General features: G+C 59.1%; 1 protein-coding gene across 1 annotated transcript in view; it reads right to left on the reverse strand.

Moving 5' to 3' along the window:
• Positions 1 to 543: 543 nt before the first annotated feature.
• The window catches only part of AGAP3 (ArfGAP with GTPase domain, ankyrin repeat and PH domain 3), a 38,120-nt gene continuing 23,311 nt past the window's right edge, over positions 544 to 15,352 (reverse strand). Inside the window, 7 exon segments of the mRNA XM_087919135.1 lie at positions 544 to 1,289; positions 1,388 to 1,643; positions 4,582 to 4,807; positions 5,081 to 5,168; positions 5,495 to 5,649; positions 7,647 to 7,808; positions 11,252 to 11,419. Of these exon segments, the coding sequence (XP_087775261.1) occupies positions 1,077 to 1,289; positions 1,388 to 1,643; positions 4,582 to 4,807; positions 5,081 to 5,168; positions 5,495 to 5,649; positions 7,647 to 7,808; positions 11,252 to 11,419 (1,268 nt within the window). The 3' untranslated portion in view covers positions 544 to 1,076.

Genomic DNA, 15,352 nt, shown 5'->3' on the forward strand with positions numbered 1-15,352 from the left:
GAAGAGGGAGAGAGAAAGGAGAGAGGGAAGAAAGGAGAGAGAGAAGACAGGCGAAAGAGGAGAGAGAGAGAAGAAAGGAGAAAGAGAAGAAAGGAAGCGAGAGAAGAGAGGAGGAAGAGAGAGAGAGAGAGAGAGAGAGATGGGGAGAAAGGAGAGAGAGAAGACAGGAGAAAGAGGCAGAAAGAGGGACCCATTTCCCACAGAAAACCCCAGGAGCCCCCAAACCTGGGTCGGCGTGGCAGACGGGGTGGGTGGGGTGGGGTGCGTGGTGGGCGGGCGTGACCTTGAGTTGGCCACGCCCACCCAGCTTTTGCGGCTCCTCCCACCCTCTTTTTCCGTCGCCAACCCGGGGTGTGTGTGTGTGTGGGGTTATGTGTCCAAACGGCTCTTTGGGGGGTGTTTTTCCGACCGGCTGCCCGAGCCCCTGGGAGGGTGGGTGTGTATGTGTGTGGGGGGCAGGACTGTCCCCTGTGCCCCTCCTCCCCTCCTCCCGGCTTCCTCTCCCCTCCCCGAAGGACGACAAACGCCACGGCAGAGTCCCGGAAGTGGCTGAGCTGCAACAGGGTTGGGGGAGCCCGAAGCGGCTCCTTTATTTCGCGGGGAGGGGCGCGCCAGCCCCCCCCCCAAAACCGTCTTATTTACAGGCTGCCATATAAATATTTCCAATGTACACTTTATACACACGAGTGACTCGAAACCGGGGTGGGGGCCTCTTTTTTGGGTGGGGGTGGGAGGCGGGGAGAGCTCAGCCAGCCTCGAAACGAGCCCTCCCCACCCCCCGATTCCGTTAATGGCGGACGGAGGGAGGGCGGGAGGGAGGGGAGGCAGACAGGAAGCACCCTGCTCAGCACCCCCTAGTGGTGGTCCTCGTCGCTGTCTGGTCTCGGCTGCGGGAGAGTAGCACCCTCCCGTCTGCCGCCTTCAGTCTCTTTCGGGGCTCACCGAAGCCTGAGCGTTGGGCCCTTCCGTCCTCGGCACGGTGCCCACCGAAGCCTGAGCGTTGGGCCCTTCTGTCCACGGCGCGGCGAGGGAGTCCCCGGTCCTACCCCCGTCCCGCCGTCCCCCCCAGAACGGTCTCAGGGGCTGGCCCCCCACGCCTCGCCGGCGCTGGCGGCATTGTTGTTGTTGAGGTTGCGGCGCGGCAGGCTTGGCGTCAGGCTCCCGGCGGGGGCTTCGCCGGGGCATCCGTGCTGCAGCAGCATCTCCACGCATTCCTGGCTGCCGGCCCGGCGGGCGTAGCCCAGCGGGGTCAGGCCCCGGGCGTCCCGGCTCTTGACGTCCACGCCGTACTGCAAGAGACGAGGAGAGTCAGAGGAGATCGGGGTGCGGGGAAAGGAGAACGCAGGGAGGGGAGGGACCGGGATGGAGGAAGGGAGGCTCTCCTTACCCAGATGAGGAGCTGAGTGACCACCACGTTGGCCATGGCGCAGGAGAGGTGGAGCGCTGTCCGCCCGTCCCCGTCGCCGTAGGTCTCGTTCACCTCCTCCTTGGAGCCGTGGGCCAAGAGGAGCACCACCGTCCGCAAGTCGTCCTCCACCACCGCCCGGAGGAGCTGCTGTCCCAGGGGAACGTCGGAGTGAGGGAGCGGGGCCAGGAAGAGTTTCTGCTCGTATTTGGCCCGGATCCAGCGCTCCTTCTCTTCCCTGTGGGGAGACGGGGAAGGAGGGAGAGGGAGAGAGAGGGAGGGAGAAAGAGAATGAAAGAGAGAGAGAAAGAGAGGGAGAATATGAGAGAGAGAGAGAGAGAGGGAAAGAGAAAAAGAGAGAAAGAATGAGAGAGAGAGAGAGAAAGAGAGGGAAGGAGAGAAAGAGGGAGAAAGAGGGAGAGAGGGAGGGAGAAAGAGAATGAGAGAGGGAGAGAGAGGGGGAAAGGAGAAAGAAAGAAAGGGAGAAAAAGAAAGAATGAGGGAGAGAGGGAGAAATAGAGAGAGAGAGAGAATGAGAAAGAAAGAGAGAAAGAGAGGGAGGGAGAGATGGGGAAAGAGAGACGGAAAGAGAGACAAAGAGAAAGAATGCGAGAGAGGGAGAGAAAGAGGGGGGAGAGAGAGAAAAAGAGAGGGAGAATGAAAGAGCGAGGGGGAAAGAAAGAGAGGGAAAGAGGAGAGAGAGAGAGAAAGGGGGAGAGAAAGAGGGAAGGAGAGAGAAAGAAAGGGAGAAAAAGAAAGAATGAGAGAGAGGGGGAGAGATAGAGAGTAAGAGAGAGGGAGAGAGAATGAGAAAGAAAGAGAGAAGGAGAGAGAGGGAAAGAGAGAGAGGGGAGAGAGAATGAGAGAGATAGAGGAAAGGAAAAGAGAAAGAAAGAAAGAAAGAAAGAAAGAAAGAAAGAAAGAAAGAAAGAAAGAAAGAAAGAAAGAAAAAAAATATGAGAAAAAAAGAGAGGGGGAAAAAGAGAGAGGAAAAGAGAAAGAGAGAGGGAAGAAGAGAAAGAGAGAAAGAGAATGAGAGAAAGAGAGAGAAAGAGGGGGAGAAAGAGAGGGAGAAAGAATGAGAGAGGAGGGAGAGACGGGGAGATAGAGAGAGAGAGGGAGAGAGAGAGAAAGAGAATGGAAGAGAGAGAGAAAGGGGGAGAGAGAAAAAGAGAGGGAGAATGAGAGAGAGAGGGAAAGAAAAAGAAAGAATGAGAAAAAAAGAGAGAGAGAAAAAGAAAGAGAGAGGGAAGGAGAGAAAGAGAGGGAGAAAGAAAGAGAATGAAAGGAAAAGAGAAAGAGAGATGGAGGGAGAGACAGGGAGAGAGCAGGAGATAGAGAGAGAGGCGGTGAGGGCATCCAGAGGGTCCTCGGGAGGCCTCCTCCCCACTCCTGCCGCCCTCCCTCCCCCGGAGACACCCCCTATCTGCCCTCCCCAGCTGGAAAGACGGAGGCGTCGGCTATCGCGCCTGGCATCTCCCGCTCACAAAGGGGGAGGACGGGTCCACGCGCACTTGCGATCGATGCCGCCCGCCAACCCCGGCTATCGGCCTCCTATTCTATCCATCTGGATCTGCTCAGCCGCCACTCTCCTCCTCCCCCCCATTCCCCTCTTCCCTCCCCTCCCACGTGGGCCGTCACTGATAAGCTCCTCCGTCCAAAAAAAGGGCCTCTTGTCTGGGTGTCCGGATGAGTGATTGACAGGCCTGGCCAGACAACGGCGGCAGCTCTCCCCCCCTCCCTCCCAACGGGCACTGCCTCCCTGACGGGCAGCTCCCTCCCCGCCCCGCCGGATGCCTCTCTCTCTCTCTCTTTCTACCCTCCCTCCCCCCAGAAGGAGGGAGCCCGCATGCCCACCGGGACGACCCCCGCACCCTCCCGTTCGGACGCCACTTGTCGACTCGCACGACTTTCGGCAACTCAATGTCGGGAAATGATCAGACGGACAAAAAACCCGGCTCGGTTTGGACGGACAGCCAAGAGACGGATGGGCGGGCGAGAGAGAGACATCCTCCCCCCACCGTGTTTCCTAACCCGCCCCGCCCTGCCCTGCCTTTCTCTCTCTCCCCACCCCTCCCGGATAAAGAGGACCCTTCCGCCCATCACCCGGCCGCCAACGTCCAGACCGAGCGAGCGAGGCGTTCCTTTCCGTCTTCGCTGATTCGTCCGGGACTTTTCGGCGAGTCAATCGGGCGCACCGAAAAAATCGGCTCTTCCTCCCCCAAAAAGAAGGATGGGCAGAATTGAAAGATGGGGTGGCCGAGGGAGGGGGAGGGAGGGCGGAGGAGGGGGAAGGAAGGAAGTCACCCCCTGGTCCTTCCCCCGGGCTGGGGGTCTCCTCCTTTCTCCAGGGGCTCCATTGGCTACTAAACGGGAAGAAACCCCTCCCTCCCCCCAAAATGGAGAGCTGGAGAGGTTTCGCTAACCACACATCTCGGGACTGAGCGTTGTAAGTGTGAGACTCTCTCCGGCGTTTTGTGTGTGTGTCTCTGTGTATGTGTTCTTCTCTTTGTGCGCTCCCGCCTGCTTGGGGCAAATGGCCGGTGAGGGTGGGGATGGAAGAGGTGAGTAGCTGCTAGGAGGAGGCAAGTTTTTGGGCTGCTATCCTTTAAGAGCCTGCCTCATAAGAGGAGGCCCTATTAGGCGTTTCTCTCTCTCTCTCGCTCCCTAACTCCCCTCTCCTTTCTATCTCTCCCTCCTTTTCCTCCATTCTCTCTTTCTCTCCTCCCTCCTTCTCTCCTTTCTATCTTCTCTCTTTCTCTCTCCTCTCCTTTCTATCTCTCCCTTCTCTCCTTTCTATCTTCTCTTCTCTCTCTCTCTCTCCTTCTCTCCTTTCTATCTCTCCCTTCTATCTTTTCTTCTCTCTTTTCTCTCTCCTTCTCTCCTTTCTATCTCTCCCTTCTATCTTTTCTTCTCTCTTTTCTCTCTCCTTTTCTCCTTTCTATCTCTCCCTTCTCTCCTTTCTATTTTCTCTTCTCTTCTCTCTCCTTCTCTCCTTTCTATCTCTCCCTTCTATCTTTCTTCTCTCTTTTCTCTCTCCTTTTCTCCTTTCTATCTCTCCCTTCTCTCCTTTCTATCTTCTCTTCTCTCTTCTCTCTCCTTCTTTCCTTTCTACTTCTCCCTCCTTTCCCTCCCTTCTCTCCCTCCCTTCTCTCTCCTTCTCGGGCTGCCCTTACCTGCAGCTTTCCGGACCGGGTTTGGAGTAGTTCTTGGGGGCGCCTTCCCAGACTGAGTTGGCCAGGGCGTTCCCGATGGCCGTCATGACGGTCACCAGCTCCGCCGGCCAGTCGTCCAGGTCCAGGGAGCGGACGCGGGAAAGGTGAGTGCCCAGGTGGCGGTGGATGCCGGAGCACTCGATGCACATCAGGGCGCCCAGGTTCAGGCTGGCCCAATCGGGATCTGCGCCGGGAGGCAAAGAGAAAGAGAGAGAGTGTGAGGGGGGCCGCATGTCAGCCTGGCAGCTCCCCACACCGGCTGAGCCCGACACGGCTTCCCACCCACCAATCGGCTGGATCCTTCTGCCTCTTTTACCACCGGATCGGCGGAACCGTACCCAACCGGTAGCATACCAAACCAGCCCCCACGGCCCCCGAGAAAACGCCATGCCCGCTCCCCCTCCCCCGTGCCTCGAGACAACCCCTCCCCCACCCCTCCGCCTCAACCTGGCTACTCACTGGCCGTCGCAATCCACGCAGAAGCCGTTGCCCCGGACGGTGCGGATGGACTGCAGCGCGACGGCATCGCTGTGGCTTCCCAGCCGCGACTGAGGAGGAAACGAAGGGTTTTTGGGGGGGGGGTGCTCCAGATGGAAAGCTGGGGGAGGGGGAGGGCAGACCGGTTTCTCCCCTGCCCCGCCCCAAGGGTAGACCCAGAGGCCTGGGGAGCGGGATCTCTGCTTCGCTGAGCAAAGTCCGGCCGACGGCGCGAGCGACCGCGACCTCCGCCCGTTCATCGGCGTTCCCCCGACTGGCCTCGCTCCTCCGCCGCGGGGTGAGGCCTTTGGGCCGTGGCCCGCCGAGCCCAAAGGGGGGAGGGGGAATCCCACCCCGACACACACGCACGCGCGCGCACCCCGCCAATGCTTTTTACCTTGTGCTTCCCGCTCTCGCAACCCTGCAGGCTGGCCAGGATTTGGCTCTCGATGGCTTGAACCCAGAGCTCCCGCTCCTCGGCGGTGGAGGCCTCGAAGAGCCACGACTGGCCCGTCAGCGAGACGACGATGAATTCAAAACTCTCCTCTTGGTCTGCGGGACGGGCAGGGCGTCGGGGATCACTTTCCGCCCCGCCGAGGGGACAACCGGGGATGATTTCCCTTCTCCTCTTCTGCACGGCCAATTCCCCTCCTTCGCACCCAGGATTTTTTTTTTTTTTGGGGGAAGATGTTGTAGAAGGGGAGGCCGGTCCTTTCCCCCCAGCAGCCCTCCCCATTTTAAGCCCCCCTCCCCAAATGGCTTGCGACGTCGGGCTCCGTTTCCTCGAGGGACAACCAGCGGGATGATTTCCCCCCCTTCTCCTCTTCTGCACGGCCAATTCCCCTCCTTCGCACCCAGGATTTTTTTTGGGGGGGAGGATGTTGTAGAAGGGGAGGCGGTCCCTCTCCTCCGCCACTCTAAGCCCCCTCCTCCCCACTCTAAGCCCCTCCTCCTCCCCAAATGGCTCTTCCAGCGAGGACATGGAGACTCAAAACGCCCGGCGTGAAACGCCCGGTTCGGAAGAACCGGCGCTCTCGCTTCCCGCCTTTCCCTACATTTTTTCACCCGAGAGCCCCGCCAAGACACCAAAAGGCCCAGCCGGATGGATTCCGAGACTTTCCGACGGGGAGATGGGAGAAGACCGTGAGGTCATCCATCCGCTCCCCCCTTTTCCCCTCCGTGTCCCCCGGTCTTCCTCTCCCTCCCCGGAGCGTCCCCTCCCTCCACCCGAGCCCACTTCAGTCCCCGTTGTGTGTATCCTGCGACACCCTCGCTTGATTGTCCCCCCCGCCCCGACCGTTGCGAAGGCCAGTCGACATAGCGGGTGGGTTTGGGGAGGGGTGGGGTGAGCTGCGCTGAGCTCCGCCGCGCGGTCCTCCCCCGCCGCATTCCTGGGGGTCCCATGGGGGTGTGGGACGGTGTGAGGTCCTCCCCTCCTTCCAAACTCATTAGCTCGCTGACCGACCGACCGAGAAATTAGAGGCAGCTTGGCGTCGTCCTTCGACGGGAGATGCGACGGGCGGAGAGAGAGGTGGGGGGCAACTCGGGGACTTGACACCCGCCAGCCAACTCCTCCCCCGTGCCCCGTCCTCCCTAGATGTGGCCGTGGACGATGGTGGCAGCAGGAGGAGAGGAACCAGTCCTGTCTGTGCGTCTCCCGATGACTCCCGGAGGGAAGCTCCGCGGAGCGCCGAGGGACGTGAGCGACCGCGGCCTCCGCCCCCCCCCGTTCTTCGGCGTTCCCTTCCCCGCTGCCCTGGATGGGGGGAGCCGGGCGGGGGGAGGGAAGGGAGGGCAACCCCCCCCGCCCATCCCCGGCACGACGAGGAACTCCGCCAACTCCGCCGAGGGAAGGGAGGGGGAGGCTCCCTTCTGCCGGAGCTCATTCGTTAACCTCGCTCGGCTGACGCCTCATTTTGCAGCTCATTACACCCAATATTCGGCAACCTGTATTAGTTGCGGGGAGGGGGGAGCCCCGCCTCTCCCTTCCCCTCCCCTCCCCCTGGCGTGGGAGAGGGGAGGGGCCCGGGGAGGAGGAGGAGGGGGAGAGAACAACAAGAGACCCCTTCCTCCACCTCCGCCGGCGAGAGGATCCGTGGCGGGAAGAGCCGGCCGAGGACAGCGGGTGGGAGGAACGCGGATAGAGGTGGAGGGGCCGGGAACCTGTTTGGCCTGGTCCTCCCCCTCCTCCTCCTCCCTGGTCCCCCCCCAAACCCCCCTCTCCCCAAATCCCGGCGGCTTTCCAAACCTGCCTTACGGGAAGAGCCGGAGGGGGGTGTATATATGTGTACGCGGGTTGTGTATGTGTGTGTGTGTTGTGATTTACGGCCCGTCAGAGCCGAGAAGGTTCATCGCCCCTCCCTCGGATTAGCCTCACCCCCCAAAAAAGAAGGGGAGGGCCGCTCCTCCCCGCCCGCTCGCTTCTCCTCCCCCAACCCGGGGTACCAACCCGGAAGGCTCCCCCGCCCCCCGACCCGAAGGAAGGACACCCCGCCCCCTCCCCGGGCCGACGGTGACGCCCCGACCGTCTCCCTCGGCCGAGCGCTCACCTTCCGCCACACTGCCGGCCCCGTCGGGCCGTCCCGTCCCGGTGCTTTTTTTCCGACGGTGTTTCTTCCGGTTGGCATGAGGGGAAGGCGGCGGCTCCAGCTTGGGGCTGGCGGTGCTGGAGACGTTGGGGCTGGACGTGAGGGACTCGCCGGTGCCGTTGGCTGAGGGGGGGAGAGAAAGAGAGAGAGAGAAAGAGAGAGAGAGAGAAAGAGAGAGAGAGAGAGAGAGCAAGAGAGAGCAAGAAAGAGGGAGCGAGAACGAGAAAGAGAGCGAGAGAGCGAGAGAGCGTAGAGAAAGAGAAAGACAGAGAAAGAAAGACAGAGAGGGAGAGAGAAAGAGAGAAAGAGAGAGCAAGAAACAGAGAGCGAGAGAACGAGAAAGAGAACGAGAGAAAGAAAGAGAGAGAAAAAGAGAGAGAGCGAGAAAGAGAGAGAGAAAAAGAGAAAGAGGGAGAGAAAGAGAGAGAGGGAGAGAGAGAAAGAGAGGGAGAGAAAGAGAGAGAAAGAGAGAGAGAAAGAGAGCGAGAGAGAGCAAGAAAGAGAGAGTGAGAGAACGAGAAAGAGAGCGAGAGAGAAAGAGAGCAAGAAAAAGAGAGAAAAAGAGAGCGAGAAAGAGAGAGAAAGAGAGAGCGAGAAAGAGAGAGTGAGAAAGAGAGAGCGAGAAAGAGGGAGAGAGAAAGAGAGAGAGAGAGAGAAAGAGAGAAAGAGAGAGAGAAAGAAAGAATGAGAAAGAGAAAGAGAGAGCGAGAGAGAGAAAGAGCGAGAAAGAAAGAGCGAAAGAGAGAGAAAAAGAGAGCGAGAAAGAGAAAGAGAGAGAGAGAGAGGGAAAGGGAGGGGAGGCCAAAGGTCAGGATCCAGGTCCCGCCACAAGGCCTCCCACTTGCCAGGCCGGGACCTGGGCCTCTGGCAAGCCCCCCCGCCGCCGCCCGCGCCCGGCGAGGACACGTCGCCTATCTGCCATGCGCCAAATTTATCCTCAATCATCCCCGTTCCTTGCAATTAATAGCAGAATTAGAAACAATCAGGGAGCTGGCTAATTACTGTCAATTAGAGTGCACTAATCAAGCTCCGTCACACCCTCCCTCGCACACACACACGCACACACACACACACCTGCCTGCGCGCCGGCTCTCTCTGCCATTAAATGTCAAATTTCATTAGAGACCGGCAACAAAAAATCAGAGCACTGACATTCACTGCCAGGCGCCGAGAAGAGACCAAGTGTCTCCAATCAGCCGCCCTGTCGCGGACGAGAGGACCCAGGGCGCCGACCCTCCCCCCTTCCCGGAGCAACACCCCCTCCCAGGGAAGAGGGGGAGGGGAAAGCCAGCACCATCCTTCCCCTCCCCACTCCCCAACCCTGTCCACCCCCGTGCCCGGCGACGTGGAGGAGTGGACGTCGGGTTTTGACTCCGTCGCAGTGCGGACTACGAGGCGACCTTTGATCTGCTCTGAGCACTCAGAGGGGGGCCTAGACGGGTGGAGAACCCCGGGGGAGGGGAGGGGAAGGGAGGCTGGCCTGGCCCCGCGAACCCTAAGTGGGGGAGGCCCCACGGGGCGGGCGAGTGGCAACGGAGAGCGACGTCTGTGCCTTCCCAAAAGGCGGCGGAGCAGACGTTGGGTTTTGACTCCGTCGCAGTGCGGACTACGGGACGACCTTTGATCTGCTCCGAGCACCCAGAGGGGGGCTTAGATGGGGGCAGAACCCCCCAGGGGGTGGGGAGGGGAAGGGAGGCTGGCCCGGTCCCACGAACCCTAAGTGGGGGAGGCTCCCACGGGGCGGGCGAGTGGCGACGGAGAGCGACGTCCGTGCCTTCCCAAAAAGGCGGCGGAGCAGACGTTGGGTTTTGACTCTGTCGCAGTGCGGACTCACGGGACGACCTTTGATCTGCTCCGAGCACCCAGAGGGGGCTTAGATGGGGGCAGAACTCCCCAGGGGGTGGGGAGGGGAAGGGAGGCTGGCCCGGTCCCACGAACCCTAAGTGGGGTAGGCTCCTGGGGCGTGCGAGTGGACGCGGAGAGCGTCCACGGAGCCGCGTAGACGACTCCGCAGGGTTCGGGGTGTGTGTGTGTGCGTGCGGTGTGCGTGTGCCAGTCAACTGTCCCCCCGCCTAAGGGGTGACCGTCCACCAAGCTTTTGGCCTCACGGCGGCGGTGGCAGCAGGCGGGACGGGAATGACACTTCGATTCAAACTGTCTCTCCGTCCGTCCACCCTTTCCGAGACCCCGAACCCCACTTAGCAGCGAGCTCCAGATAAACGGGTGGCGGGGTTAAAGGGTTAGGAGAACGGTTAGCAGTCAACGCCCGGCACAGGCGGGGCGCCGTCTGGTCCCCGTAGGTGGGGGACTCTCTCTCTCTCTCTCCGGCCAGCGCCAGGCTCCGTCCTCTCGTCGGAGCAGGACAGGCACTCCCGAAAAACGACCCCCCAAATCCTGCTCCAGCTCGTTGGTTGCCTTCCGACGCCGATGCCGCCGCTTGCCGCCCGCTCCCTTTCGCCCTCGCGCTCTGCCCCATCAGCAGTAACAGTCTGATTAATTCGCTTCCAGCAGGGAGCTGATGGGCCAATGATGGCGGCGCTGCGCTGGGCGCGCTGAAATTGATAGTTTTTCACAGTTACAAATGAGGAGCCACCCCCGGCTGCAAATGGCGGCGGCGCAGTCGGACGCCGGTAATGATCATAAAGAGGCTCTCTTTAAACTGCGAAAGCCCCTGGGAGAAGGAGAAGGAGGGAGGGGAGGGAAGGGAGCGAGAGGGGAGGGGCGGCCGGCGCGCTAATGAGAACGACGGCTTTCTCTCTTGATGGGCGTTTAACGGCGTCTTTCTTTCCGAACGGCGCCCGGCCCGAGCCAGGAAGCGGCGAGTGATGGATGCCGCCCAGAAAGCATTTATTTTCCAATTTCGGCAAAGTGGCTGCGTTGGGAAATGGATGAATTATTTTAATTCACTCAACTGTCCCGAAACGGGGGAGGGAAGGAAGGGAGGCGGGCGAGGCAACGGCGGCAAGCGAGAGAGGGGGGTTGGCTCTTCGACTCCACCGCCGGGAGGTAACGCCAGAGAGATCAGCCCGGCTGCCCTGAGTTTGGACGGGGGGTTGGCGGTGGACACAGCTAACCTCCCCTCTCCCCCCTCTACGAATGCCAGAGAAGATATCCCTCCCCGTTTTATGGGATCCTCGTGGGGACGGTGGAGAAAAAACGCCGTGGACAATGCCCGTGGCAAACGGTGGTGCGGCTAACGGTTTCACCCTGGTTCACGCGGACCGGTTGTTCCGACGATCCCTTGGTCACCGAGCCGCCCTCGTCTGTCCCACATTCCCTGTCTTTTTGTGGCTCGGCCGGATTCGCACGCCGCCCCATTGACCGTCCGCTGGGTCGTCCTCACCGGGAATGTGAGCCGAAAGTGGGCGGTTGTTCCGATGCTTCGCGCGCTTCCTCCCCCCAAATGGCTGCGACACCGCCGGGCGAAGGGTCAGCCAAGAGAAGGGCGCCGGCGCGCCTTTCGAACTGCTGTCACTCAAGACGGGCCTTCGTGTAACTCCCCCCTCCCGCCGCGCCGTCCACCGGCACCTCTAAATCCCCGCCGAGGGCCTGCGCGCCACACTCACCCGCGCCGGGCGTGGCCACCGCTTCGCTCCACTGGTCGGCGCTGGAGACCGAGTAGGACCGCTGGTGAATGCCGCTGCCTTCCGGCTTCAAGATGAAGGCGCCCAGGTTGGTGCCGCTGCCGGAGCGCTCCGAGTGGAGAGAGGTGGTGCTGGCGGAGTGAGGAGTACCTGGAAGGAAGGCGGGAGAATCGGGATGAGCGGCTTGGCCCTACCGGACGCCCCACCGAGGCGGCGCTCAGCCTGGAAAGAGGCCTTCTTGCTTAGCAAAATCCCCCCCTCCCTCGTCTCCTTCCTGGCCAGATTGCGGGCATCCCACTTTGCATCCACACACGGACGAAAGGAGGAATCGGGGGCCGATTCCAAGACCAGGACGAGTCACCACTTGGAATCGGGGGCCGATTCCAAGACCAGGACGAGTCGCCACGACGAAGAGATCGTACAGTCCGACCAGGGTGCTCGGCGTTTGGAGCCGAACGTTTCTCTTCGGACATTACGGGAGCGTCAATCCAAGGAGAGACCGGACCGCCGCGGTCGGTCTTGGACGTAAAAGGCCGCAACATACCACCGATACACATTATTATTTCCCCACAAAATTAGGAATGGGCCGAAATGGGAGAGGCTTACGCTCAAATTAAACGGGAAGGATGATTCCCTGGTTATTATCTGGGATAAAAGGTACAAATGGGTAGAAACGGCCCCCAAAATAAAAGACTGCGCAAAATAAACAAAGCCTGGAACTATATTAAATATAAATTGTGTATGTTGAATGTATAAAATAATAGTTTCCATCTCCTTTCCTGCTACATGAAGGATTTTATTAACGAAATAATATAGGTCCAATCCGCTAGTAATAGGTGTTATTAATTAATATGTAACTTAGAAGAGATAAGGACTACTTGCCCGTTATTATTTATGATCGTTTGCGATGAACTATCGAACCGAATATCAAATGTAATCGAAAGAAACGTGTTTATTCTTTTAATTTGTACGTTGGCTATTTATTTTTTTATTTCGGCACGTTTGCCTTTTTCTCCTCTTTGGCAAAGAAAATTCGTTTTGATCGTGCTAATCCTAAAAACACTCATGCTAACAACCCTAAAACTAATACCAATACTATTACTAATAACCATAAACAGAAACGGGGTAGGGTGGCCCCACTTGGGCGGCCCGGTAGGAGGTGGGGTTGGACTCAATGACCTCCCAGGACCCTCCTGAACTCGGTTCCTTCTGACCGGATCGAGGAGACGGGTGCCCCAAATGGCACTGCTGTGCCTATCGCCGGGGGGAGACGGGGGAACGAGGCCCAGCCGACAAACCCGGGGAGGGGTTGGGGCCTGCGGCTTAGAAAGGAGGATGAGGGCCCCTCCCTCTCTCCTTCCCTTTCCCCCCTCCCCAAATCTGGTGGGGCCTATTCGAGGAGGACGGGCCGAGACCCTCGCCCGCTCCAATTGGCCGAGGTCCTCGACCTTCTCCCTCTGCGGAGGATTGTCTCTGCGTGTGTGTATCCCCAAACCTCGCCAGCAGGTGTAAGGGAGGAGGAAGGGGGAGAGGAGGGGGGAAAACCTCCCCTCCAGGCCCTCTCAGCCTGCCCCCTTCCTCCCCTCCCTCCCCCTCAGCCGGCCTGGTTGCCAAGGCTGCATCAACTTGCTCCGCTGGCCACTGCCAGGGCCCTGCCCTCCCCTCCCCGATCCAAGGTTCAAGCGCCGGCAAAAACATGTGTAAACCCATGACACCGACTCTGCCTCTAATTAGCCCTTAATTTACAAGACAGGCTCCGAAGGCTAATTAGCTCTCCGGCTCCCCATCGGTCTCTCTCTCTCTCTCCATCTCTTTCTCTCTCTCTTTTTCTTTCTCTCTCTCTTTTCTCTCTCTTTCTCTCCATCTCTTTCTCCTTTTTCTCTCTTCCTCTCTCTTTCTCGTTTTCTTTTTCTTTCTCTCTCTTTCCCTCTTCCTCTCTCTTTCTCCCTCTCCCTCTCCCTCTCCCCATCTCTTTCTCTTTTCTCTTTCTCTCTCTTTCTCTCTCCCCATCTTCCTCCCTCTCTCTCTTTCTTTTTCTCTCTGTCTCTCTTTCTCTCCCCATCTCTTTCTCTCTCTGTGTCTCTTTTCTGTCTTTCTCTTTCTCTCCGTCTGTCTCTCTTTTCTCTCTCTCTCTTTCTGTCTCCCTCCCCCTCTCTCTTTTCTCTGTCTCTCTCTCTCTCTCTTTTTCTCTCTCTCCTCTTTTTCTCTCTTTCTGTCTTTCTCTTTCTCTCTCCCCATCTCTTTCTCTCTCTCTCTCTCTCTCTCTGTCTTTCTCTCTCCCCATCTCTTTCTTTCTCTTTTTCATATCTTTCTCTCTCTTTCCCTCTTCCTCTCTCTCATTCTCTCTCTCCTCTCATCTCTTCCTCTCTCTTTCTGTCTCCCATCTCTCTCTCTCTTTTTCTCTCTTTCTCTTTCTCTCTCCCCATCTCTTTCTCCCTTTCTCTCTTTTTCTCTCTCTTTCTCTCTCCCATCTTTCTCCTCTCTCTCTTTCTCTCTCTCTTTCTCTCTCCCTCTATCTCTCTTTCTGTCTCCCTCTCTCTCTCTGTCTCTCTTTTTCTCTCTCTGTCTCTTTTCTTTCTCTTTCTCCCCATCTCTTTCTTTCTCTTTTTCATATCTTTCTCTCTCTTTCCCTCTTCCTCTCTCTCATTCTCTCTCTCCCTCTCCTCATCTCTTCCTCTCTCTTTCTGTCTCCCCATCTCTCTCTCTCTTTTTTTTCTCTTTCTCTTTCTCTCTCCCCATCTCTTTCTCCCTTTCTCTTTTTCTCTCTTTCTCTCTCCCCATCTTTCTCCCTCTCTCTCTCTCTCTCTTTCTCTCTCCTCTATCTCTCTTTCTGTCTCCCTCTCTCTCTCTGTCTCTCTTTTTCTCTCTCTGTCTCTTTTCTTTCTCTCTCCCTCTCTCTTTCTGTCTCTCTTTCTCTCTCTCCCTCTTTTCTTTCTCTCTCTCTCTCTCTCTCTCTCTCTGTCTTTCTTGGGCTGCTGTCCTGGCCCAAACAGCCCTTGGCCAAGATTCCCTCCCACCCCCCACCCCAAAATCAGCATTCCCCCGCATCATCTCCGCAACGGCCCAGTTTCGATACCGGGGAGGGGGATGCTTCCCGTAAGCCGCTCACCGAGGGGGACCGAAAAGGACCCCAATGGGGCTAGATTGCCTCCAGGTGCCCCAGAAAAGTGTCTTTGGGTGTGTGTGTGACGACAAAAGAGAGGGAAGGACCCAGCAGGCTGAGTGGGGGGGGGAGAGAGAAGCTCCCCCCTCTTGTAGCCCCTTCTAAAAGATGGAAAAGGGGAATTGGATCGATCCTCCATTCCCCGGGGCCCTCCAGAGGCCATCAAGGGGGAGGGGGGCTGCCTTTCGGGGCTCCCCCAGCGGAGGTGAACAGGAGCCCCCTTCCCCTGGGCAAAGCCCCCTCCATCGGGGCAAGCGGTACCCCACCGCCAGCCGCACCCCCAACGCTACGGGAGGCGAGAAAGAAGCAATGGAGGAGCCTTGGCTTGAGGAGAGGCGTCCCAAGCACCGGACGGCGCCGAAGCGGCGCCCGAATCCGAATCCCCACGCCGGACATTAGCCAGCACCCTCTGGGTGCGGTGACCTCCGGGGACCCCCGTGCAAGCGAAACCACAACGGGCCGGGCCTGGAGACGCGCGCCGGAGTCCCTTCCGCCCTAGGCCGGAGGGTCCTCGCGGGTGGTTGGGTCGACGGGTGGGGTGGGGCCCGTGAGACAGACCCGGGGTGGGGCGGGGGGGACGACGCTTGGGTGCCCCCCTCTGGCCTTTTTGAACTGCCACACCGCCCAGACACAAACCCGCCCGTCCGTCCGTGGAAGACGACGCGGTGACGGGGAGGCTGGGATTCGGCGCGGTTCATGCCGGTTTGGACGAAGCGGTTGCCGTGAATTCGGACGCCTGGTTGGGTCAACCGCATTCGTTTGGACGGTCACCCCGGCGTCCCCGGCGGGGGCCCCGTTTTGGAGGCCCAGGTAAGCCCCGAGGGCCTGGGAGGGGGTGGTGCAGGAGGCCGGCTAAGGCGACGCCCCCGCATGGCCACGGCCTCCCAGCCACTAGGCGGGAGAACCGGTTGGCTCAGTCT

This window comes from Pseudonaja textilis, unplaced genomic scaffold, assembly GCF_049901715.1.
Source record: "Pseudonaja textilis isolate UNSWEBS1 unplaced genomic scaffold, rPseTex1.2 PTEXSCF27, whole genome shotgun sequence".
Classification (NCBI taxonomy): domain Eukaryota; kingdom Metazoa; phylum Chordata; class Lepidosauria; order Squamata; family Elapidae; genus Pseudonaja; species Pseudonaja textilis.